The 26654-nt window shown below is 41.1% G+C and overlaps 3 protein-coding genes and 1 long non-coding RNA gene across 6 annotated transcripts in view; 3 read left to right on the plus strand and 1 right to left on the minus strand.

Moving 5' to 3' along the window:
• Positions 1-122: 122 nt before the first annotated feature.
• On the plus strand, positions 123-9683 carry LOC100707441 (aldehyde dehydrogenase family 9 member A1). The gene is made up of 11 exons (XM_019351521.2): positions 123-283; positions 790-935; positions 1568-1697; positions 1790-1924; positions 7092-7288; positions 8218-8358; positions 8457-8645; positions 8778-8865; positions 8947-9088; positions 9284-9396; positions 9480-9683. The coding sequence occupies exons 1-11, from the start codon at positions 142-144 to the stop codon at positions 9572-9574; spliced, it is 1518 nt and encodes a 505-aa protein (XP_019207066.1). The 5' UTR covers positions 123-141; the 3' UTR covers positions 9575-9683.
• Positions 9684-11168: 1485 nt separating this feature from the next.
• On the plus strand, positions 11169-15471 carry med8 (mediator complex subunit 8). Its single transcript, XM_003444301.3, has 7 exons — positions 11169-11259; positions 11487-11608; positions 11882-12026; positions 12116-12256; positions 12352-12439; positions 12532-12771; positions 14915-15471. The coding sequence occupies exons 1-7, from the start codon at positions 11254-11256 to the stop codon at positions 14983-14985; spliced, it is 813 nt and encodes a 270-aa protein (XP_003444349.1). The 5' UTR covers positions 11169-11253; the 3' UTR covers positions 14986-15471.
• A 6261-nt stretch (positions 15472-21732) lies between these two features.
• LOC112843870 (uncharacterized) lies at positions 21733-24568 on the plus strand. The gene is made up of 2 exons (XR_003216410.1): positions 21733-22260; positions 23065-24568. It is a non-coding gene; the product is annotated as an uncharacterized LOC112843870 (long non-coding RNA).
• The window catches only part of pbx1b (pre-B-cell leukemia homeobox 1b), a 65492-nt gene continuing 62386 nt past the window's right edge, over positions 23549-26654 (minus strand). For 2 of the 3 annotated variants that reach the window (XM_005451135.4, XM_003444302.5), the window contains exon 9: positions 23549-26538. In XM_005451135.4, the coding sequence (XP_005451192.1) occupies positions 26446-26538 (93 nt within the window). In that variant the 3' untranslated portion in view covers positions 23549-26445. The remainder of the gene's footprint in view (positions 26539-26654) is intronic. The other variant, XM_005451136.4, reaches the window with a different exon arrangement.

The following is a 26654-nucleotide window of genomic DNA, read 5'->3' on the forward strand; positions in this document are numbered from 1 at the left end:
CATGAAGAGGGCGTGGTGTTCTGGCTCCTAAATCTTCGTAAGTGACTTGCGTTTGCCATCATTTCCAGTCCTTCTGCACATTGTTGCACATCTGTTTTCCAACTTTATCCCTGTATCCCTGCAGGGACTTTGTATCTGGAAATGGCCCAGTCAACCCTCGACTCGATGCCCGGAGCCTCGACGGGGACCGTGGTTATCACGGAGCCTCTGAACTTCTGGGGTGGAAAACGAGTGAAACCCAGGGAGGAGAAAAACGCTGAACCCGTGTTTGAGCCTGCAACTGGTGAATATACTGCTCTTTAAAATCTGCTTTAGCCTTAATGCTCCTGCTAAGGACACGTATTCTGGATAAAACAAGTGATGGTGGTTTAAAGTCCTGCGGTTTTTCTGACATATATTTGAAACGCTCAGATTCTGCTCATACTTCTGTTAAGTAGTGTAACACAGACATTTTGCCTTAACTGTGTGCAGACTAGTAGACAAACAAAGGGCAATTTTTTTCCTTTACTTGATATTAGTATAAAGTTGACTGAATTTCATGCTTTCAGGTTATTTGTAAAATGAATATGCACAGTAATGACAGGCAGGTATCAAAATATCCGAAGATTAAACAATGCAAGGGTCTGTTTTACATTTTAATGTTGCACAAAGAAGATCACTACTGTTAGTGAGGGTGTTTTTACTGATTCAGGTTAAAATGTCAATGGTTGGAAATGGAAAAGACATTTGATGCACAGAAAAATGCATGGTGTAGAGCTCTTTAACCTGGTGTTCTTCTGGTCTCTGCAGGCCGGGTCCTGTGTCAGATGGTGCCCTGTGGGGCTGAGGAGGTGGACGAAGCCATACAGAGTGCCTACGCCGCCTACCAGAAGTGGAGCAAGATGGCAGGCATGGAGAGGGCTCGGGTGATGTTAGAGGCTGCTCGCATTATCCGGGTGAGACGGTCAAGCTGTTGTGTAATAACCACCAGCAGTCCAGGAAACTGTCTAGTTCAGTGTTTGCGCAATATAAATTGGAGTTGACTGTTGGAAGCCTGCAATAAGACATTAGTTATTCATTAAAATGCACCCCTCCCTTCTCTGCTGGCCTACATCAAGTCAGTCTTTATTTGTCACATGCAAAGTTGTGCATTACACGTTGCGTGTTACACGTACAGTTACCTGCAGATCCCTTTTGTATGTGCTACATACATAGCACAAACATTCACATTGGGAAGACAGGTCAGAGAGAGGTAGAATGTAAGAGAAACAAAGTCAACAGTCCTCCAGCCGACACAGGTGGCCTTTTAAGGATAGGGTCAGAGAGTCACAGCACAGTCCTGTAATCTGGGAGAAATTGTTGTTCCAGCCAGCCATTCGACCTTGGAGCCATTTGACCTTGGAGCCTTCTAGCTGGCCCCGGGCAGCCGCATTTGAATAAATTTAACCTTTTTTGTGTCTATGCAATGACAGAGAGACAATACAATCTTATAACAAGACATCTTGTTCCACATAATTACTGAAGAGCTTCAATTGAAATAGTTCTTTTTTTCCTTTATGCATATTAAAAAAAACAACAAAAAAAACAGGAAAGGAGGGAAAAAATTGCGAAGCTGGAAGCGATCAACAATGGGAAAACCATCACTGAGGCTCTGGTGAATATTGACATTTCCTGGAAGAGCATTGAGTACTATGCCGGCCTGGCTGGTACACTTGCGGGTGGGTTCACCAATGTTTTTGTGTTTGTCAAAAGGTGCAAAAACCTCCGTTTGGTATTGTTATTGTTATTTGGTATTGTCATTTTGGTGCAGGCCAGCATATCCAGCTCCCTGGAGGAGCATTTGCTTACTCTAGACGGGAGCCACTTGGTGTGTGTGTGGGAATTGGTGCATGGAACTTCCCTTTCGTGATTGCAACAATGAAGTCTGCTCCTGCTCTGGCGTGTGGTGAGTTTTATAACAGCATGTGTATCATCTGCTGTCAGTAATCTATATAACAGAGGATTGTGATATATACTCAGTGTTGGGAAGGTTACTTTTAAAATGTATTCCACTACAGATTACACAATACATGCCCCAAAATGTATTTTGTAACGTATTCCGTTATGTTACTCAATGAGAGTAACGTATTCTGAATACACTGGATTACTTAATATATTATCATGCTTTTTTATAAGTACATGAATGTACTATTGCTGTGTGATTTATTACTATTACTGAAGGTTACTCGCCATACCAATACCAACTAGATTTTTAAATCTTAATATAAAACAAGTAACATTAGGGTGGACGTTAGGTAAGGCTGCACTTTTGCAGCGATCTCATATAGAAAACTAGGAACAGAATTTATTCCATTTGACAGACTAGTTACACAATATGGGATGAACAAGAAAAGATTTTTAGAATATCAACAAATTAAATCCATAGTAAAAAAGAAATTTAAACCCGGTCAAGTTAAACTACAAACACCATCAAGTGTGGTACAATTTCTTACTCTTAAAACCCCAAAATTACTTTCCAAAATACACAGAATGCTTTCTAAAACAGATGAATCAATATCACTTCCTATTGCAAAATGGGAAGCGGATTTATCAGTTAACTTAGACCAAAACTTCTGGTCTCAGATATGCTTAAAAACCTTTCATTTAATTAGAAATCCCAGTCTTCAATTAATTCAATACAAAATACTACATAGAGTGCACTATACAGGTCATCGGATGTTCAAGATGGGCTTTATGTCTACCAACAACTGCTCACACCGTCAAGCCAATACACCGGACAATTACATCCACGCTCTTTGGTTCTGTCCACCAGTTCAGAAGTTTTGGCGCGAGATATGTGAAGACTTATCAAAGTGTCTGAAATGTAACATTCCAACTTCCCCTTTAGTGTGCTTGTTGGGCAGTTTAGATTATGTCACTACAGAAAAGAATATAGCCCATATGGTTTTCACTGCCCTATGCATTGCCAAGAAAACAGTCCTCATGAACTGGAAAAATAAAAATAATCTTAATTCTAACCAATATAGAAATGATCTAATAGATTACATTAGTCTTGATACAGCCTCTGCCACCACATCAGATCAATTGCTCTGGGCTCCTTTGATCAGCTCCATCACCTAGTGGGGATGGGGGGGTCATAGTTTGGTCCCACCTTCGCTGTTGTGATTGGTGTGGGGGTAGGGACAGGCTTGGGGCGTCGGGGGGTTCCCCAGGAGCGTCTTCCTTGGAGGTCTCAACCCGGGGTTGCGGTCATGGCCTGTTAAGGGTAATGGTTTCCTCGTGGCTGCGTGCAGCGGGGCTAGGGGAGGGTCTGTGCTGACGGACGTGGGTTACTGACCTGGTAGCCTGGCTGCCCTGGGTGGGTCCGGGGCGGGCTGGGGGTTCTGGGGTTGCTCCGTCTCTGGGCTGGGCCCTGGCTGAGCCTTGGGGGCTTGGGTCCTGGTTGGTGTGTCGCCGGGGTTGTGGGTGGGTGGGTGTATGGGGGCTCAGCCCTGGTGCAGGGTGCCGCCGGTGCATCGAGCCACCTGGGGGGCTCTTCAACTGGTGGGGGGGGGGCTGTTACATCTTTGCAGAAGGTCTCCTCTCTCGAGGAACTCACTCTGCAGGTGGGGGAGATATAGGAGAGGTGGAGGAAGAACTCAACCTGGGTGTCTATTGTCTTGTGTAGTCTGGAAGATGAGTGGATGATGGGGTGGGTGCAGTTTTCTCTGTGGTGGGTTCGTGTGGGCTGTCCCTGGCTCTGTGGGGCCGGGCGGTGCTGCTGAACTGGGCCCCGGTCCGGATAGGCCTGGGCCCCCTTTCCCTGGTGGGTTGCAGAGTATGGGGGTGCCTACTGGGGTCAGCGGGGGAGCTGGCCCCATGGAGGGGCCACTTGCCCCTCCCTTCCTTCCCTCCCCATCTCCAGCTGCCTCCCTCTTCCCGCTCTACCACAATCACCCACGCATGCAGGGCCTTGGGGTAAAGGTGTGTCACCAGGGTGCAGGGGAGGCATCCCCCCCCTCTGTCCCCTTTCCGGCTGCCTGTGCCTCAATTTTATCCCACAACTTAGACATTCACATTACTCACACTCTCATAACACATACATATAGGATCTTGGGGGTGGGCACGCTACACGACATCTAGAAGACCATCAGGGTGTACAACCTCACCCCTGGCATCGTTGCCCACCTTTCAATTTTAAATACACGTATACATTGAGGGCTAGCAGGAGGGGCTATACGCTTACCTGCTGCTCTGGCAGGTGGCTCCATGCCCTCCTGGGTTTTAAATGCACCTTAGAACACACATGCATCAACACTACATATGAGCGGGCGGAGGGAGGTTTGGAGTCTTCACACATTCCCGTTCTCTGTTGCCTTTTGGGGTGGGGGGGCTGGGAGGAGGAGTTGGCCATCCGATTGGGGTCCGGAAAGTGGGGCCTCCCTGCTGCTGCCGAGTCGGGGCGGTCTGCTTCTCTCCACCCCAGGGAAAAGGGTAACACTACCTGAGTCTGGGTGCAGTTTCCCCCTCTAGGGCCAAGGGTACCTAGACCTGGGGTATAGAGTACGCTTGGGGAGTGTGACTGTGTGTGCAGTGTCTATTTATGTCTGTCTCCACGTTGGGTGAGTGCTGAGTAATTGCATATGAGAGCATGAGGGTGGGAATGGATGTCTGTATCTGTGTGAGCCTGTTTGTCTGTGTCTATATGTCAGGTCGGGTATCAGACGCCACCTCTCTGAGGACATCTCAGACCCTCCATGGTATGGAGGCCTATCTCCCCCCACCACTTCCCCTGCCAGTGGCAGATGCCTTCAGACATCGGTTCATTAGTGGTTCTTTGTGTCCAGGGATGGGCGTCCAGGTAAGCACCGGCTCACTCCTGGTGGCTGCTTGTCAGGGCCTGGAGCCTGGGGCTCGCTCGGGCCCCTTCGGGGGGTGGGGTGCCCTTGGCCTCTGGGCCTGGGGCTCGGTCACTCTGGCACAGCTGGCTGCCGGCGGAGCTCACGGGCACGTCACTGCAACCCCCTCTGGCTTCTGCTCTGCAGCTGCTGAGTGACCCCTCATCTGGGGCTCTCCTCAGCTCTTTCTGGGAGAGTGGCACGGTTGCCCCTCTGTTGGTCTTCCTTGGTCTCTTGTGTTCTGGGGGCCTCTGGATGTCTGGAGCCTGGCTCTCCTCCATACCTGCTTCATGCCCTGGAGGACAAGGCTATGGCTCCCCACACACTCTAGCAGATCATTACATGAAGGAACCTTTTAAATACAAGCGCGCTCATGCTCACAGGTGCTCACACAAACAAACTACACCCTTTTTGGCTCTTACCTCAAAGCACACTGTGCGCTGTCGATCTTACGTGCTGCACAATAATATTCAATATTTAGTATTTACTGTTATATTCACATAGATCATCGCAATGATGTTGTTTATTATATTGTTGCCTTTTTTTTGCTTGTTTTCTCTTTTTTCTTTCTCAACAGGTGATCCAGGTGATTGATATATGTATTTTTTGTCTGTTTGTTTTGTTGTTTTTTGTTTTTTGCCCTTTATCACCGTTCCTCTTCCCCGCTGTTTTTCTTTCCCTCTTTCTTTCTCCCTTTTCTTTTCCCCAGTCAAGTCTGTCCCGTATTTAGCAAGTGAAAATAAAATAAAATAAACAATAAAAGGTGAATCAAATAGACCAATACGGCAAGGCTGGGATGGTCCATTTGGTAAAGTAAATCCATTGGGCATCTTTCTTTGCCTTTAGACAATAATTCTGATGGCAAAAGAACCAAACGGGACAGGCAAAAAAAAAGAAAGAAAGAAAACTATTCCACACGTATATAAAACAGGTCCGCGGCTCCGAACCGTAGTAAAGGGACCTCTGGCTAATACATCGGGTTCGTGTCGGGCTCGTAGCCGAAAACTAGCTTTACTTTGTTGTCTGGATCAACTTTGCTAGCGAGAGACAGAGAGAGGCGTTGAAAGGCTGCTCCAACGGAACTTTTTGGCTGCAGTGGTTATTACTATATTTACATGCTTCCATCTCCCGTTTCTGCTCGGTGACAGCTTGTCAGCTCCTTTTTCTCCCTCCCTCGCGCTCACAGACATATAACGGGTATGGCAGTCCATTCTCCCTGCAGCACGGACTACACTGCCCATGAGGCTACATTCTTTAGGGTGATGCCTGTAACACTCTGCCTATTGCCTTCATATTAAATCATTTAAAAAAAAATATTTCTTCACATCATTATGAGACGCGAGATTGAGACACAGACATTTGAGCCTCTTAATGTGTGTTTTGTTTGGGTTTCCAACGGCATGGAATTACCCAAAAATAGAGAGGACAGCCTAACATATGAAACAGGAAAAGACCGCGTGTAATCCCTTTAATTCAACAAAGTAACTGTATTCTGAATACCCCCTTTTTAAGCGGTAACTGTAACGGAATACAGCTACTCATATTTTGTATTTTAAAAACGTAACAGTGATACATGTATTCCGTTACTCCCCAACACTGCATATACTGTAGGAGAGGAGGGGACTGAAACCAGAGAGATTATAAAAGATTTTTTTTCATAGATGTGGGGAAAAAAAACAAAACAACAAATGTCAGTCTTTGTCTGTGTGTCTGTTTTTGTTAAAATATGCACATTTGAAAAACTCGTTATTTTGCATGTGCTTAGCTTGAATAGCTTAACAGAGAACAGGTTTATATATCATATTTTAAAAAAACAGTAAAACATCCTCAGTGAGCAGTACTTGGTGAGGGTCTGTTAACAAGAAGAGCCCTCCAACACAACCAGGAAGGGACAGCCATCAACTGCAACTTGCTGTAAGTGTGAGAGGCAAGAAAAGAGTGGAGGAAAACAAGAGTGTAGAGAGAGAAAAGCAATAGATTGGAAGTTTAAAATAGGAAGCGCCTGCTAAAAATAATGCAGCAGAGCCACAGAGCCTCTGTCACATCACTGATGAACATGTTGTTCTTTTAATAAATTACTTTTGGCCTGTTTAATACTGGACTCTACCACACGTTCCTATCAATCAGCCTGTAGTACAGTTTGTTTCTATCTGTTCGTCTTGTCTCATGTGACCATTCACAAAGGTAGCTCTGCAGGCCTTAACTTGCAGGATTTAATTGTGGTTGTGTTTTCAGGTAATGCCATCGTATATAAACCCTCTCCAATGGCTCCGGTGACTGCTGTCATCCTGGCTGAGATCTACAAAGAGGCTGGGGTACCTGATGGGCTTTTCTGTGTGGTCCAAGGTGGAGCAGAGACCGGCAGCTTGCTCTGCCATCATCCAAAAGTCGCTAAAGTCTCTTTCACTGGGAGTGTTCCTACAGGCAAAAAGGTACACAGACCAGTACAGCATTGTTTCCCACATATGGACTGTAACTGGAATGTCCAGATACACTGATGGTCTTCCAAGTAAATTTTGTTCTTAGTTGTTTTGTTTTTTTTTGTCATACAGAGGAATGTGATCTGTTTACTAATATAGAATATTTTAGTTTAGAACATAGAGAGTATGATAGATGCACATAGGCACTGTGATGTCTCCATGTTAAGCATTAGCATTTTGTCTGCTGCTATGATGTTTTGTTTTAAGACAGAAGTCAAGCAGGTAGAATGCAGTTAGCAAGCTGCCAAAACTGAAACGGTTCAAAGAAGTCAATAATTCTTTTTCTTCTTCTCATTATTATTTTCAACCAGGCTGTAAACTGAATTTAGTGCTGGGGACTTGGACATTAAAGATGGGAATGTTGGGTTATTGGCTCACTTTTGGAGTCACGTATTGGGGTATTTATTCTCCTGTGGGACACAGCCCCAACCTACTGTGATTCGCCTGTTTAGCAACTGTTGATTCCTCATGTGCATTTCTAGTTGCGATTTTTGAACTTGCCAATAAAAGAATAACAGTCATCATCTCAGTATAAGAAAGAAATAATCATAGGATAAAATTTAAGGAAGATCTGAAGTTATAGGAACTGACATGAGGGAACGTACAAAGAAGTGAAACGATGTCAGTTACAAATATGTTTGCCCCTAAAGAGAAAACTGACTGCAGAGAGGCAGTGGGGACGCGGGAGGATAAAAGAGTCCCCAGACTCAGAGTACACTGCCCTGGAGGTGACAACAGTAGCCCTTGTTCTGCTCTGGAGATCTCCTGCAGGCTGGAGGAGGGTCACCCTAACCAGCCTTAAAGATCTGCTACTTTATTTTAAGCTAAAGGTGACTTTATTATACAAGCCCACAGACCATGGCTGCTCTCTTTACTTTCAGGTCATGGAAATGTCTGCAAAGAGTGTGAAGCAGGTGACTCTGGAGCTGGGAGGGAAATCTCCTCTCATTATCTTCAAAGACTGCGAACTGGAGAATGCAGTGAAGGGGGCACTAATGGCGAACTTCCTGACACAGGGACAGGTGAGTCTGTACAATGTACTTTTAGTGTACTGTGCAGCCTGATGCAAACCAAGACTCTTGGAGGTTTTGGTGTATTAACTTTGTGCTGAAATATGCAGGTGTGCTGCAATGGGACCAGAGTGTTTGTGCAGCGGGAGATCATGCCACAGTTCCTAGAGGAGGTAGTCAAGAGGACCAAGGCCATCCCTGTTGGTGACCCCCTGCTCGGGAGCACCAGGATGGGACCTCTGATCAGCAAACCACAGCTGGAGAAAGTGCTGGGATTTGTCAGTCAGGCCAAGAAAGAGGTGCTTTTCATTAGAGGGAGAGAATTAGCTTTAATAGTTTGTGGTTTCTCAGTTAAACACAAAGAATCTGCATTACTGTGGGTATTCTTTAACATAGCTCTTGTAATTATTTATTTATTTATTTATTTCTAGGGAGCCAGAGTGCTTTGTGGAGGAGATCCCTTTGTCCCCAGTGACCCCAAACTGAAAGGGGGGTATTTCATGTCGCCATGCGTACTTGGTACGTCTAACACTTTGGTTAATGGTGGTACAGCACACGCACAGTCAGCTTTGTTTTTTAACACACAAAGTCTCTCGACAGATAACTGCAGAGACGACATGACCTGTGTGAAGGAGGAGATTTTTGGCCCTGTTATGTCCGTTTTGCCTTTTGACACGGAGGAAGAAGTGATCCAGAGAGCCAACAACACCACCTTTGGACTGGCCTCTGGGGTCTTCACCAGGTCAGTCTGTCGTGAGTCAGCAGTGTGGTGCAACTGTTGACGGCTTGCTCTTTTAAGATAATGAGTTTATTGCATTCTGTTGGCTGTGGCTCAAGGTCTCCACAGTGCGGCCAATTCACTGCACAGTAGCAATTTCAAGTTGCATACAGACTGCTTTTCTCTGTATAAAAGTCGGTTCTTTTCCTTCTCCTACAGGGACATTTCTCGAGCCCATCGCGTGGCAGCGAGTATGGAGGCAGGGACCTGCTTTATCAACAATTACAACATCAACCCTATAGAGTTGCCGTTTGGAGGATACAAGATGTCGGGTAAGATGCTGTCAGCTTTTCATGGTCCAGGTAAATGCTGCATTTGCTCAATAAATTAACCAGTTCTCTCCTGATCCCTGCAGGCTTTGGCAGAGAGAACGGCCAGGTGACCATCGAGTACTACTCCCAGCTGAAGACTGTAGTGGTGGAAATGGGTGACGTCGAAAGCCTCTTCTAAAGTTTTACACCGCTGTGCCAGAACTGTGACTACAGCTCTTCACTTCTCCCTTCTTACTGTGCTAGGCTGACACATAATTAATGCAGAGTGTGTGGAACATGATGTAGACTCCAAAAGTATTGAAGTAATCAGAAGAAAATTTCTGCCTAACAGCTGCTTCTTTGTATCAAAATAAACTTGTAGAAGCAAATTCTTTTTCTTTGTTGCTTGTGAGTTGAACTGTATGAATATGCTATACTGAAATCACGTCAACAGTCATTTCAAGGTGCTTTATATTGCAAGGTAAAGACTACAATATTAGACAGAAAATGCCAACAATCAGCGATCCCCCTGTGGGCGAGACGAAGAGCTTCTTTTTAACAGGAAGAGACCTCCATCAGAAGGGCAGACATCTGCCTCAACTGGAAAGATCAAAGGACAGCAGACCAGCGGATGAAGTTAATAACATACAATACATGAGTGAAAAGAGCTGAGTGGAGAAAAAATACTTTAAAATAATATGTTAAATAAGTTTAATATGGGACGTCACTGAGCAAGCTTGGTCTAGTGCAGGGTCACCTGACTAAGCTGTAACTTTATGAGTTATAAAAACTTTCAAGGCCAAATTCAAAAGTAGAGAAGGTGTCAAGAGTATTGTATTCACTATATTGAGATAATATAATAAAAAGATACTTTTATTACTATATGTGAGGAGAAGGATTTTAAGTTCTGGATTTAACAGAGTCAGTAAAGAGTTGATAGTGTGGGAGAAATATGATCTCTCTTTTCCTTTCCTGGTACCTGGAAAATGGTACTATTAATTGACATTTTAGTTATTCTGTAAGTGATGTTATTATTGTTGGTAATACTAATTAGCAGGATTTTGGTGGTGTACAACCACAAACTTTGACAGTGTATTTGATATTATATGCTACCAGGTGCTTTCTAAAATTGCAGATCATTCATTCATAATGATCTGCAATTCTTATGAGTTGTGCTTCACGTTGAAGCAAACTGAAGGTCCTGGTTTCTTTCTGCGTGCTCATGCTTCCTCCCAGAATCATACATGTTAGGTTAACTGTTGTGTCTGTGTATCTGAATAATTGTCTCGTGACAACAGGGTTCATATTGTTAAACAATAACTGCTTTACCGATAAGGCAGCAGCACCATGTTGTAGTTTAAAAGCAGTTGTATGTTGCTATATATATAATATATTAAGTATATAAATATATGGAGCATTTATAAAGTAGGAATGTAATTGAGAACCTGCAAAGCGTTATCTGACACACACACACACACACACACACACACACACACACATATATATATATGTGTGTGTGTGTGTGTATATATATATACATATATATATAGTGAGAGAGAGAGAGAGGGAGAGAGAGAGAGAGAGTACACAGTTAATGTACAAATTAATTACTATAGTTTTAATTACTATAGTAATATAGATTAATATAGATATACATTCAGTTTTTACATATATCACATTTGAACTCTAAACTCTAAACTGAAATATTTGCTTAAATGTCGCATAAGTTGTGTACTGGATTATTTGTTTACGAGAAAAATTTGAATAAATAAACGTTATAGCGTTTCCGCCATGTTTAATCTGCAGGCTTTTACTTTGACAGTGATGAACCGGAAGTGCTTCTGTGTCGCTTGAGGTTGGCTAAATTCTACTTGAACAATGCAGGTAATAAATATGAATATATATTCTGGACGACAGTATAATGCCTCCTTAGATGCATTAACATTCATTAAAACTTTTATTTATTTTGCCTGATGACTCATTTTCTTCTTGTTTAAGTGACTGTTGGTCTCTTAAGTGGCTGAGTTTATGCACTCTTTAGCCGTTTAGCTAGCACAACTGTGTATTTGCAGTCAGTTTGGGAGGTTTTTAATGCTTTTGTTGTCTTTTAGCAACGAGAAGAGAAGCAATTAGAGGCGTCAGTGGAGTCTCTCATTTCGAGGGTGGCTCACGTTAAAAATGCTCTGCACAGTTTCATTTACAAACTAGAAAACGAGTACGAGCGTTTGACGTGGTGAGTAAAATTGTTTTCAATGTAAAGCAGGCTGATTTGTATTAAAAGAAACTCGACATAGATTTAAGTTGACCTCGTACTTTGTTGTTCAAGCAGTTTTTGACAGCAACATTATACACAACATTGAACACATTGTGTTCCTTTTATTTACAGGAGAAAATGTGACAGAAACTGTGGAAAATCTTGTCTTGTGGATATACAGATTTGATCTGAAACGCGTGCTTTGTGGATTATTTTTGAGCTCTCACAGATGTTCCCTTTTTTGTCCTGTAGGCCTTCTGTTTTGGATAACTTCGCTCTTCTGTCTGGTCAGCTGAACACCATCAATAAACTGCTCAGGAACGAGAAGACACCATCCTTTCGCAACCAGGTTATAATTCCCCTGGTCCTGTCTCCAGACCGAGATGAGGACTTGGCAGTGAGTACCACAGCTGATGACACGTTTCCTTTTTTGAAGAAAAAAAAAAGGAAGTATTTTCTCTGAGGTGTCTGTTTACCTGCTCCCAGAAACTTACGGAGCAGCGCGTTCCAGTGTTCAGCCATGAGATCGTACCGGACTACTTGCGGACCAAACCTGACCCAGAGGTGGAGGAGCAGGAGAAAACGCTGAGTACAGAGGCAGCACGTATTGGCCCCGATGTGGCCCAGGTTAGTTTGGACTCACATAAAATAAAATATTCTGTCATTTTTGGGAATATTTTGCAATTTTTGTTTAAGCCTTCAGGTTTTATTGTCATGAACAGAAACAGATCCAGGCTTTGAATAAGTTGTGTACTACTCTGCTGGAGAAGCTAAGCAACCCTCGTGAGGACAGAGATGCAGAAAGTGCTGGTATGTTGCACTTCTGCTGCAGTTTTTTTCTTTAATAAATTACACAAACACAGTGATGACTCACAATTTTTTATTTTTATTTTTTAACCCAGCTATGCGACAGAGCAAACCGTCTTTCAACCCTGCTGACACTAACGCATTAGTTTCGGCTGTTGCATTTGGAAAGGGACTTTCCAAATGTAGGCCTCCTGGTCCTGTGGCCCCTGGACACCAAGGACAGGGGTCCATGATGAGTGGAGGTCCAACCTTACAGCAGGTCACTATTGGTGGGGGTTCAGGCCAGCAAGCAGGTATGGGAGGACCTGTGGCTCAACAGCAGCAAGGACAGACAGGTAGGAGACTTGGAAAGCTGAGTTAGTATTTTATCTGAGCACAGCATCACAGTTATGTGAGAGCCAGCCATAGAGTGCTTTGCCGTGTTTCTTCAGTTTTCTTCAGTTTCAAGACTTTACTGATGACAGTCATTAGTTTTTGAATTATAATGAATTAAGTGTGATGCTCCATTTAAAAATTATGGTCACTTTAAGAGGTAGGAAGGGGAATTATACAGGATATGTTAAAGGCAAATTTTTAAAACACCAGCTGATAACAAAAATGCTCAGCTCTAGGCTTCATAACAGGATACTCAAACAATCTTACATTATACTGCAGTTTAAAAAACTGCCTATTCCAATATTTAAAAAAACAATAACATTGCACAAATGAAAAAACATTCTCAAGCTAATGCGCCCATTTTTCCCATGCAATAATCCATCTATGCTTCCACCCAAATGCAGAGGCCGAAGGGACCGTGGTGCATGCTGATGATTAGCCCTTATTAGGGGGCATTAACAGTCGTATCTGATATATATTTTATGATGTTAAGTATTACAAAGTAGTTGACTGTCATCCCTGGCTTTCCTAACATAGACATGATTTAAAATAGTAGATGGCATTTTGTCATAAATTTGGTAGAAATGCCAACATTTCTGTATAGAATTCATTTCTGTGGTCTGTGTATAGTTGTTATCATGCAGTTTACAGCTTAAAAACATGTTAAGGTGTGCACTACCTGTTTAATTTAACTAGAAATGTACTTTTACTTCAAAGTAATCTCCACGTTAATGCCAGGAAAATTCCCACCAAACATTACATTGTAATGAGATGATAGTGTTGATTTTCATATGAAAACTGCTTGTTTGTTTATATGTATTGATACTACTTTGAACTCTACAGATCATTTTCAGGAGTTTATGGACCTTGAAACTTGCACATTGACTACTAGCTAAGACTGTCACAATACTAGAATTTATTGAGTATATACTCAGGGAACTACTAAATACCATTTTTGAGACCACGCTGAAGATTTTGACCCCATCCTGCAACAATAGTAAAGAAAATCTCCAAAGGTTGATTCTGTTCATCTGGACGTAACGTTTTGTGGGAGAAACGTTTCGTCACTCATCCAAGTGACTTCTTCAGTCTCAGCTGACTGCAGGTTTCCCCAATCTTATAAACAGTACATTTGCATAATGACTGAAACCAACCAGCTCAGTGAATGGGGTGGTTGGGTCAGTTCCTTAATCTTAATTATGCAAATTCTCATGCCCATTGATCAACAGCCACTGACTAAAACCCACTGATCAAAACCCACTGATCAATGGCCATGAGTACCATTCACAGAGATAGTGAATAGTAAAGAAAAGTAATGGTGAAGAACTCACATTTCAAAAAACATGTTGAATTTTTGCAAACTTTTTCAATAATATGTTGAATTCAACAAAATAGGTTTTTAAGATTCATCTGATTTGTTTTATTAATTTAAAAATTATTTTTTCATCTTGTCCACAACTGCCTGCAGCCTCTCTGCCATCCACCATCCACTCTGTGCAGCTCTTTGCATCCTCAGCCCTGCTCTTCAGGCCTGAAACCCATCTGAATAAGTTACTCTTCTCCCGATTTGACTTTTTTATTTTCCTGGATTATCCACTCATGGCTGTGCAGAGCAGCCTACTCGATTCACCATGTGTCCATAATCCGCCTTGCCACAACTCTATATTCAGTATGCCATCTGTCATTCATAATCATTACAGGCTAACTACAGCATGCTAGCTGCTGCGTTAATGAACTGTTAAATACTTCAGTGCTGTTGAAACGGACGTTTTACTGACCTCTGAAATTCCTCCTCAAGTGTTGTTCAGTGTTATGAACGCTAACGACTTTAGTTGTTAGTGAGGGGAGGAGCTGTGTGCGTCACTGTCTGCAGAGTGTCTTCAAAGATGGCACTGTTTGTATCGATACTATGGCAAATGAGTATCTTAATTTGATAGTCATTTTGGAGTTGATTAATATTGGAGTATTAAATTAAATTAATTTTTTTGACAACCCAGCTGCTAACACAGGATGTTTTGAATGATTTATATTTGCACTTGAAGAAAGAAAAAACCTTAAAGATGCATATATAGGGTTGATCTCATCCCTTTTGTTTTCTCTCAGGAAAAATGCCAAGCAGCATCAAGACAAACATCAAATCTGCATCTGGGTCAATGCATCCTTATAACCGATGAGCCGCCTTCTTCTCACCTGTTACCATTCAGAGACTTCCCTTCAGAGGTGCCAGCATTTACAGTAGAAAACTGTCACTTCTGTTTAATGCAGGGGTGGGCAAAACATTTTTCCAAGGGGCCTCATGAAAAACTGGGACTGTTGCGTAGGGCCCCATTTATAACTTGAGCTGATCATTATGAACTTTATCTCATTACAAGGTTATTGGTACATCCTTCCACAAGTTCAAGTTTCTTTTGTGGAATCATGGAGAAGTGATCTCCCCCATGCCTCTGTAGTGCGTTATTTTAATGGAGAATAATAAGTACAAAAAACATCATGGGGATTTTTTTTCACATGTCACTGAAGCTGTTGTAGTTTTTGATGTCACATCTAAATGTCAGTGTTTGTTTGAACCACTAGATGGCAGTCTGCTTTCATTTATGGATTTATAGTTTTGGAACTGTAATCAGGACACTTTTCAATTAAAAACAACGTGCTCAAAAGAATTCCTTGTTGTGTAATTAATCCACTGTTTACTGTTATTTGATTATTATTAATACACTGAAGGTTTCTATAAATAAATAAATCTTAGTGTCTTGATGCGGAAGCTCTCGTTCTCATCAAGTGACCATCCCCACATGTTAGACGTGCACTATGATCTGATGTCTTTTTCACATTTCTGCCCTTTATTTCTTCTTCTGCTCCTCTTTGTCCATTTGGCTGCAGTACCAAAGGTGAGAATAATGAGGGTGGACGTTGCTCTGTGTGGCCTGATAATGTCAAAGTGTTTAAGGGGGGAAATGAGGAAGTATCGGTGCTGACGTGTGAGGGGGGCCTCTCTCTGTGCCGGCTCTCTCTGTCCACTCCAATCCCTGTCCTGCTGCACAGCACAGTGACCGTGCTGCTGTCACAGCATGCAGACCCATGCCTGACCTACATACACCCTCTGTCCCCAAACAGGCGGACGTCTCGCTGTGTCAGCCGCCGTGGTCAGATGCTCTGCTGAGACAGCTCAAAGCTGCACAAGGTCACACTTGTGTCCGTGGATGAGGTCTAAATTTTAAACAAAGAGCTAACGGGCAACATCCTGCGAACATCACAAAACAGAAAGGTTCAGCCGAGGTTATCTGCCAAACTATCATCCAAACTTAGAGACTGCAGAGGACACACTAGGATGGACTGTTTTCATACCATCCTAGTGTTAAATTTGACTTTATACATAGAAAAAAACTCTTAGACTCTTTGCAAAACATGTTTGTTTTTTCCTTCATGATTTCTGCAAATAAAGTGACAAACTTGTGAGGCTCTTAGGTTTTTCCTGTTTTCTTAGATTACATATAATTGGAATATTCCAAATAGTATTAGATATGATGATGATCCAAAACCAGTCCAAAAGAAAGGACAAATGTTTTTTCATATATAAAACAGTCTATATTTTGACATATAAGTCTACTTTTATTTTTAATTTAAAGCAGTGATATTTACTTGCTGTCTCTGACCCTTTCATCTGCACTGCAGCCATTTTTTTTATTTTCAAACCAACTTTTAAAGGCTAAAATATATATTTAAATGCTTATTTTTGAAATTTCTGCTATACTAAATCAAAAATAATCTGCTAAAGATGCCTCCATTTTAGTCAGCAGGCCATCCTGCTTCAGATTGCAAAATGAGTTGAACAAATAGTTTACTTTTTTTCTTTAGTGGTAGCCCGTGTTTAAAGATGGCCATGACCAAGACGGCCATGCTTCCATTCTTATAATTTTCTGTTGAACATTATAAGAAATTTTCTTCTTCTCATATAATAATGGCATATTGTAAAGAAAACATCGGCTTTCCTGATTGTCCAATCATTTAAACAGCTGCAGCGATGTAAATTGCACTCCCTGGTGAGTGCACATATAGTTCTGACACACTATCAGGGCCCCGAAACCACTGTCGCCTCCGCATCTGAACCTTATTACAACAGCTAATCGTCTCTCTGTTGTGCAATTAGAGCGTTCATTTACTCCCCGTCATAAAACATGAATCTGAACAAAATCCATTCAGGCTGCAGTACAAAACCAAAGTGAAGCAGTTTTATGAATTTGGTCAAAGTTATATTGGCACCAGAATCTAATTTTGTGCCTTGCTACCAAAATGATTTTGGATTAGACATGCAATGTAAAGTCATTAACTTTATGGCAAAACAGCATAAAAAGTGTAGGAAAAACTGTGGACAACACAAACTGATGATGTAAACCTTCAAACTTTTCCCTGCGTCACCTAAAAGAAATCATTTTGACGCTCCAGCCTTTTTGTAATTTAAATGATCATAAATAAATAAACAAATAAAACAGTAGCTTAATAATTAGCAGCCAAGGTAATACAACATTCATCTCATACACTAGTTTTGCTTAAAGCTACAGACTAACTTTGAACTTTGCAACTTTGCAGGAGGAGAGCAACTCTTAAATCACGTCAAATTAAAGATTTCATTTAGCTGCCTTATTAGTTAAAATATATTTAAGCAGCATATTTGATATAGATTTCAGTGCACTCTTTATGAAACAGGTAAAACTAAACTTCAGTGACTGCAGTCTGGCTAGATAAGGCTTATTAACCCACCTTTTCTTTAAAAGTAAATAGTTTTGATGAACCATATTATCAGAGAGGGAGTTTATATTTGAAGTAGCTCTGCTAAAAGTCAACTGGTCCACAGTTTAATATGTACATTTTGGCTTCATACTTATATAAAAACAGAATTATGAAAACAGCTCTCAAATTTGTTTTTATTTATAAAAAGAAAAAGGATTTTTTTCTTTAAAAAAATACTTTATTCATTTAATCGTAGAGTAATAGAAGCACTTTCTGTGTCAGTATTCAATTATACTAGAAGTTGTCTGTATTTAGTACTGAGTTACTGTTCCTTTTGCCAAATCAATATGTTTAAATAAAGATTTATTTTGGTTAGCTGGCCTAGCCTAGCCATCTCATTAGCAGTAACTACCCTGTCATAGCTCATTACTCTTTTCAAATTTCCATGATTTAATGTTGCTAAGCTTAATTTAAACCCAATATAATTAAAGGCTAATTGAACAACTTAATTATTTATTTAATTTTTGTTCAGAAAAAAAACAACACCCGCTAAAAGCTAACTGAGTTAGCTTAGTTGAGTAGGAGTAAGTGGCCTCTGTCACTGTGATTAATAAGCAATAAACGCTAAAGGTGAAGTTTAACTTCCTCAATTGGTGTTTCGATGGTGATGGAGTTGGCAGAGACTGCTGTGTAACGTGTTGGCCCAAAATCTCCAGTCTGTGTTTAGTTGCATTGATGTCTGGTGTCTATGGAGGCTATAACCACTCACAGATCTCTCATACCCTGCGAATGGGGGGCATGTCACCGTGGAAAAGCGCACTCTCGTCAGGATAGAAATGTACTGAAACAAGTAACATACCCCCTACTCCATGAAAACTTCCACCAGATCCTCTCATTATTCGAGGCCCATTTGTGCCAGTATCTGTTGCATGTTTTGTATATGAGCCTTCACATGATCTTTCATAAGCTTTTTTTCTCAACTCCATTGTTTCCTTTAATGATTCTGCCTTCGTATGACACATCAGGTCACAGAGACCATAACAGGGGTCATCACCGTTTTATTTTGGTGCACATTGAGGTTTGGGATTTGGCCCATTCTGTAAAATGATCCCTGAAATTACTGTTTTGACAATTAATTGAAATTCATAAAATCAAGACTGTGTGCGAGGAGAGCCTCAGAGAGGTTTTATATCACATCCAGTGCCGACTGCCTCTGAGCCTCGCTGTACATAGTGGATAATGGGAAAACTCAATATGACAGCTGCCTCCTAAATTACAGTATACACTATATAGCAGGGTACACAGAGCAGGGGTAACTAGACGGTTTTTAACCAGACACAAATCCGTCCTGACAACATAATCAGCATTGCTATCTTTTGAAAAGACAGGATTTCCCTCTGAAGCGACACACTGCAGTGACCAAATGTGTCAAATGACTTCATGTCCAGAAATGCAGGAAAAACATTTAAGAAAATAAAAACACAGAGACACAAAACCCAAATAAATGAGTTCACAGAAACAAGCGAGCAAGACAGTGGACGTGAATAATCCTTGCATATGACTGAGCTAATTATTCCAGCAGCCCTGGATACGGATGTTCTTCATTAAATATTTTTTTGTTTCATTTCTGATTTATGTTTTGGAGAGATAACTTTCTCATTTATTTAATAAGAGCATCTCCTGGCACGGTTTTAAAGGTTTTCTTTATTTTTCCTGTAATTGAAGAACATGATAAGGTCCATAACTTGCTCATTATGGAAGCTTTAGGCAAATATAAAGAAACAGTTTACAGCCTTAAACTCCCACACCCCAAAAAAGGCTCAAATATTCTGCAGAGTCTAATTCAAATGTTCCACGGTTGAAGTCACTTGAAAGGCTCCGATGACGCACGCGGATCTGTGAAATCTTTTCCAAATGTCTTCTTTATGAAAGTTGGGATCAGAGGAATTCATTAAGGATCTGTGGGTGGCATAGGCAAAACGAGTACTGAGGCTTTGCCAAACTGAACTGTTTCCAAATCTGAAATCTGCAACGCTGACTGGAACACACCCACAGTCACTAATTACTTGACCCTATTCCTGCGCAGCCTTGTGGAGTTATTTTGTGATTCATATACGGTCTATCAGGAGAGAAGACGACTTGTTTCATCTTATTAATGCAGAAGGTTTCCTTGAGACAAAGCTTCTCCACCTCAGACCTCACATCGTCTACTTCAGAAGCCATTCCCTCAGGCGCATGTGTGCAGCCTTGTGAGTGTGTGTGTGCATCGTGTTGGCAGACGCTGTATCGGGTGCACATTATGCATTGTGAATAATCCTGCCTCTTGATGAGCCTTATATTGTCATCGATATAATGTGAGCCCTGAGCAGCTCCTGCATGTGCCACATGCATTGTGGTCATTGTGGTTGAAGAAGATTGATATGAAATTCCATCGTTGAGAAAGCTTAGATGTACTAAGATGAGGTCAAAGAAGGCAGATGTGATTATAATGAATGTTTGTCTTAGCCTATAGAGAGACACTATCCTGTGCTTGTTCCCTGTCCGAGTGTACGGAGCAGAGACCTGGATTAGACTCTTAATCTAATAGACACCAAGGTGCTTTAATTAATAATTAACTGGAAAGGGACCATGGGATACATCCTTGGCTCAGCTGGTAGAGCTGGTTTGATCCCCAGTCTCTCCACTTGCTGAGAGTCTCAGGCCATCAAACCCCAAGTTACCCTGCAGGGCAGCAACACACCTTGCGTGGTTATGTATGTGTGTGTGTGTGGATGAGAAACACACTTCAAACACTTTATAACACTGCAAAGTTTAAAAGGACTATATAGGTGCTGGCTATTTAAAATTTTACCCTGCTGCCACTGTGACCAAGCTCCCTATAAGCAGCAGAAAATGCCTTTCAATTAATTAATCATTACTCAGACAATTAATCATTACTTCCTCTCAGTGCACAAAAATACAGCAGGAATTTTGGGAAATGAATACAGACATTTTACACCATTTGCATCATATATCATCAAAATCTGTACGGTAGTGATCAACATGTACAGTCCATCCAGACTGTGACATTACCCATTGGTTACGGAGTCCTGCTATGAATCCTCAAGCTGAGTGATTTGACAGTTACCAGAGATCACAAGTGACAGGCAGATCTGATGGCAATGCTACACACTCATACGGCAGCAGACAAGGTAGCGCTTACACTGCTTTATGTCTGATTTGACTCTAGTAAGTAAAGTTTATTTATGAAGGGCTTCACAGACAAACAGTCCCAAAATGCTGTACACAGAAAGATTAAACTAAATAAGAACTTTAAGTGCCATAACAGCCAATAAAAAAACCAAAACAAATAAAAACATTTTTTATTTAAAAACGTCAGGTATTAATTGAGACTCAAATCTAGTGACTGAGACCCTAAATTCATCTGGAAAGTGTTTACTGAGGGGGTAAAGGGAGCTCAACGTATTTTCTAAGAGACGTTTATACTATTGGACTTCGTTTTGCAGCCACAGGAGTTGCCCCTGGTGCCCCCCTCCCCCCACCACCAGAACACAGCGCATTGTGTTCTGCCTCCTGATTGGCTGTAGACCATTGTCAATCAATCTCGTGCCTTGTCTCCTGTACAGTACAGAATGCGTTCAGCTTGTCAAATTTACAGAAATCTTCGATCGCTAGTGTGCCTCTGAAGTGCTGTACTGTATGTTTGTAAGTTTTCCTCCCAACAAACAAAACAATGTCGACGAAACGTCGTCACCTGCGAAGGTTTGAACTTTGAGAGAGTTTAAACAAAAGAGAAAAGTGAGAAAAGTGTATAAAGTGTGTAGTTGGGTGTTTTACGGCCTTAAAACGTCTATAACAATTGTAAAAAAATAAAGTTGGCTACTTCGCGGATTTCACTTATCGCGGGTTATTTTTGGAACGTAACTCCCGCGATAAACGAGGGACCACTGTAATTTATATTTTCATTGATTGGCTGTTACAGTGTGAAGTAATGCTTTGCTTCAGGTGAAACACTAACCCATCTCTGCGTGTTTTTTACCTGGCTGTCCTTCCTGCTGCTGACCCACAGCTCCTCCCATACCTGCTTGCTGGCTTAGTCTTTCGCACTCGGAAACTACACTCGTTTTTTTAAACGGTCATTGGTGGAGATGAGATGTTGAGGTTCCACCTCCAGCCCAGGTGATATGCCAGCTTAAATCGCTCGATTTAAGATGGCCAACTCCCTTGAGCCATCATGAATGCTCAATCTATATTTATAATTTACAAACCAGCTAGCCACATGTGCATCACCTACCAATTTGCTATTTGCGCTCTTAACATAGTAGTAACAACATGACTTACTATTTATCAGCACAAACTTATTACTGTAGAACGACACCGTTTTTGGTACAGTTAAGTAAGGATAAATTGTACAGTTAAGTAAGGAACAGCCCTTCGTCGTGTTTGAGTATAATTCCTGAACATAGCTCAACAGACACGTTAGCAACTACTTCTTTTACAGGCGGCGCGGGGTTTATGATCTATACAGCACCTAGCCACCAGGGGGCAGTGTAGATATGTTGCCAGTGGCTCTGTTGTGCATTGTCATTACACAAAACTGACAGCACATGAACTAGCAGGTACAATACCAGGAGCAGCAAAATGAAACGGGAACTTTGATTTTCTTTCTTTCTCTGTGCATCCAAATGCCTTTTGTTTTCATGTTGGTGAAATGAGAAAAGGTAGGAAAATGTTTCCTCACAAACTTAATATATAATAGGTATCATATACATTAAAAACCGTTGCTTATTAATGAGTTTTAACCAGGACAGCAAAGATTTTAACTTGCGAATCACCAACTAAATGCTTACTGTGAATGGTATGCCCTTATTAACCTAATAATAATACCTGTCAATGGATTCTTATTAGTTTCGAAAAGGATTTTAACCAGTTCGATTTAAGTTTTAAAGAAAGAAAAATTAGTGAGTTTTCTTTGGGTAATGTTCTTTAATTGCTCTTAATCTAAATCCCTTCCCAAGGTATGGTTAAAAGAGTTAAGGAGGTCCAGATTCTGTTGCTGATTGGATTTATACTTTCATGATGTAAAATGAACAATGATCAGTGTAGTCTTCATAAAAACCTGCAGTGCATTTGTCACAGTACAGCATGTTTTACAGCCTTTTTTTGTTAAAGGACTCAGACATTCAAAAGAATGCACAGCGATTTTACTCAGAATGGGATTTACACCTTTTCACCATGTAATGACTGAATCAGTCTCACAATGCCTTTTTTGGTTTGCAGGAGAACATGAATAAATTAAAGCTACACGTCCAGCACTTTTTGCCTTTCATTCCTGAAACACTGGCTAAAAGAAACCCTTTGATAGAAATAAGGAGGCCTCTCCATGTAATTACACTTGATCATGTTTGCATATGTCACTCCCACAGTCTCTGTCACGCTCCCTGATTTTGCATGCTCCTGGGAACCTCTTCCTAATCCACAAGTTCATGTTTCAGCCCCTTCCTTCTTTTTATTTTTTTTTCCAGAGGAGGGATGAATTGAAGAAGCAGAATCAGACATCCTGTCTGGTTTATCTGGAAGAGAGAGATAAGTGTGGATTCCGCCTCTTTCAGGGAACGCACATTAACCATGCCTCAGAGGGAGCGCTGGGTGTGGGGAAGGGTGGCGGGGGATAGAGGAGGTGTCTGTCTGCCGGGAGCACACAGCTTTCACTCACTGTGAAAACTGTGAAAATGTCCCCTTCACACCCTCGGCAGCTCAGGCCAAGCTCCGGTGCTATGTTAGTGGTGATAAAATGCCTCCGTGCCACAGCCTAGTTGGAAGTGAGACGTGCAATGCTATCCAGAGGTGTTGGACTGACAAGTCTACAATGTGTTAACTTGTATCCTACAGTGACTTCTGACCCTGACCCTGTTACAAAAGTCTGCTGGAAACACCGCGCTCAAGTTTGTGGTGGAGAAAAGCACAAAGAGCATACAAAACTTCACCAGAAAAATGACAAAACCTCAGTTTATGCAACAAAAGAAACTATTTATTTGGGATACGCATTGCCAGTACAAATTAAGAGACCATAAAACCTACACCTTTCAGCTATTTTTCTCCACAGAAAACAAGTTTTGAATCGGAATTAGAAAGACAATAGTTTTCCATTTGATACCTTTTTACATACGCAGAGATCTTAAAAGTTAAAACCTGTCAAGAAAAAGGCTCCACGATTTCACTCTGAAATCCTTATAAAAAAGAAGTTAACATTCAAAACACTGCAGTACGTTATTTTATTGAAGAACAAAAAGACATGCAACAAATAAAACATTTCATGTTTTACAAATTGTTCATCTTTCTTTTCATGTCTCTTTTCCTTTTATATTCAAAAACTAAAAAGCATCATTACATGAAGCTTCGATAATATTTGACAGGCAATGTGAAAAGTAGAGTTAAGCCTTTTTTTGAGGGGTGCAAAAACAATCCTCGTGTTTGCCTTGCATGGCCGCCGCTGTCAGTTCACTCCAATGACTTCCAAAGACACGACTGAGGCAGGTTCTGTGCATCATTTCAATGGTGCTCGCCCCCTCGGCTGTAATACTGAGCAGGTGAGTCGAGAGGGGAGCCGCTCTGAGTCATTCAAATGAGTTTGTCTGGTGCCATCATGCCGTCGTAGATCTCAACGCCGAAGCTCTGAGACATCCATGATTTCATACGTGTGTAATAAATACTGTTAAAAAAAATACCTGTGGTTTTCAGGCTGTTTTGTGGCTGTTTGGGATCTCGGGACTGAATTTTCTCTCAGGGTTCAGTTCAGCTAAAATAAAAGCCAAAGAGAGGGCAATGTTAACGCTAACTTTTCACGTCACCTTAAATGGGACAGTAGCCATTCTGGACGCAGGGTTGTAATGGTGACATGAGTACAAAACAATAAGAAGGATTTCACCGTAAATCCAACAGGAACTCAAAGAGGCTGCGTTAAAATAGCTACTGTCCAAATTCAAAGATGCAAAAAAAGAGTAAAGGTGCATATCTACATACTGTATATAGAGCATTCTTGGGCTAATTCACATATAATGGTAGCATAAAAAGAAAAATAGTCAAAAGAATATCAAGTGAAACAAAAAAGATGACTTATTTGCAAAATGGAGACACATAAAAATATATCCAAACATCTTCTGGATTTGTGTGCCATTAGGGTATTTGTTTTCATTTGAATTTATATAAACACTACTGTATTCCAACTGCATTTTTTTGGCTTTGGATACAGAGTACCGGAGCATAATGAGACGCTCACTAGCACTGCAGATACTAAAATCATTCAAAAACAGGAAAAAGAAAACCCTCGATAAAGCTGATCCCAATGAGGAGGATAAAAAGTCTGCCTTTTTTTGGTATCAAAGTATGTAAATGCTCATGAGGACTATTGTAACCATGTATACATTATACTGTACATACAACAAAGGTCACAAATTTAATTTCACATTGCAGATTGGCATCATGTTCATGAGTGTAGTGTCATTTTAAACAGAAAAAAGTGAATAAGTGAGAATATAATCACTTTCTAACGTCAGACGTTGTCTCTGATGTTACAGGTCAGGCTGGTCAAGCTGAACACATGCGGATTAGATTTGTGACTATATCCTGAGGATTCAGTGAGACATTTTGAACAGAAAAAAAATAAAATAAATGAATATTGCAGAGACATATCTTATTACATTTTTAGCATGTTCCAATTTTACAAACTTTAATAGGAAACGATTATTTATTTTTATCAAATTTTGCTAATTTTTATTAACTTTTCCAATTTATTTATTGGAAAAGAATAAGCTGAGGAAAAACAAAAATCTTCTGTTCTCAAAATGATTCATCTCGTTCTCAGACTTTTGGCACAAATGTGATTCCATACATGAATGAGAAAGGACATGTGATGTGTTCAATCCCGATGATACCTTAAAATCTGAATTACTGTTTGGTTACCAGCAGTATTTGGCTCCGCTCGTCTCACTGGTAGATTTAAACTGTTTTTCTTTTTTTCACATTTACAAATGCTCCCCTTTGACTTTAATCAGTAGATGTTATTGTGCTTTAATATATACGTCTTTGAGCTCAATTCCTTAATTTCTCGCTTTAAGATTGTAAAGTCTCTGCACTGTTGTACCGCGTGTTAGCTGAAACATAGCTACTATGGCACAAAACAATAAAAGGTCTTAAATGTCAGTGTCTGCTGTAGAAGTTCTGAATAGAAACAATACAAACCGAGGCTGAATACTTGGATATCAGCTTACTAATATAAATGGACTAACATAATAATTATAATAATAATATGTCACAATGTATGGCATGAGAAATTTAAGGACATGAGATAACAATGTTTTCAAAATTCACCTCCAGAGCTGAACTTTGGCACCATAGGTAAAAAAAAGAAACGTAATCTGGTATTGAAAACAGACGTGTAATGATAGGGCTCGATGTGGTGTGTGATAAATTTGTAAAAATACGAAACTTTGTAAAACCGAAGCCGTTTAAATTTTGTTTGCTATGTTATTATTTCGAATAGAGGTAGTGTGAAAGCATCTCAATTTACAAGATGTGGGCCAATACGCTGCTGTGAGCCTACTGTGTGAATATATACTGTAAAGAGAAATACAAAGAGGCAACATGGACATCAAGTGGAAACTGTACAAACTGTGGTGTGTGAATATGAGTCCCCTACGCAGGCTGCTAACGGTGCCGCGGTGGTCCAGATAGGAAAAGTGAACAGTTTTATCCGTAATGGTGAAAACGTCATCTCCAGACCCCGACTGTGTCCCGCCGTGTCCCATCCAGTCCCAAAAAAAGGGGGTCAGGGTATAAGTTTTGGAAGGGAGAGTTGTGGTGGATCGAGGAAAGTGGGAATCAAGAGGAAGCGGGTGGGTGGAGGATCAGTTGGAGGTATCGGAGTGAACGCTTCCAGGTCCTTCTGTAGGTGATGTCACTGATGAGGGGGTTGGAGCATCCTGCCAGCCGCCGTTTGCCTGGGAGGGGAAAAGAATCAGAGAGAACCAGAAGTGGGGCGTGAGTGTGTTGCTCTTCTGTTCATTACTCGATGCAGCTCAAACACACTGAGATAAAAACGAATAGAAGTCCTGAG

Source organism: Oreochromis niloticus, linkage group LG23 (assembly GCF_001858045.2).
Source record: "Oreochromis niloticus isolate F11D_XX linkage group LG23, O_niloticus_UMD_NMBU, whole genome shotgun sequence".
NCBI classification, from domain to species: Eukaryota; Metazoa; Chordata; class Actinopteri; order Cichliformes; family Cichlidae; genus Oreochromis; species Oreochromis niloticus.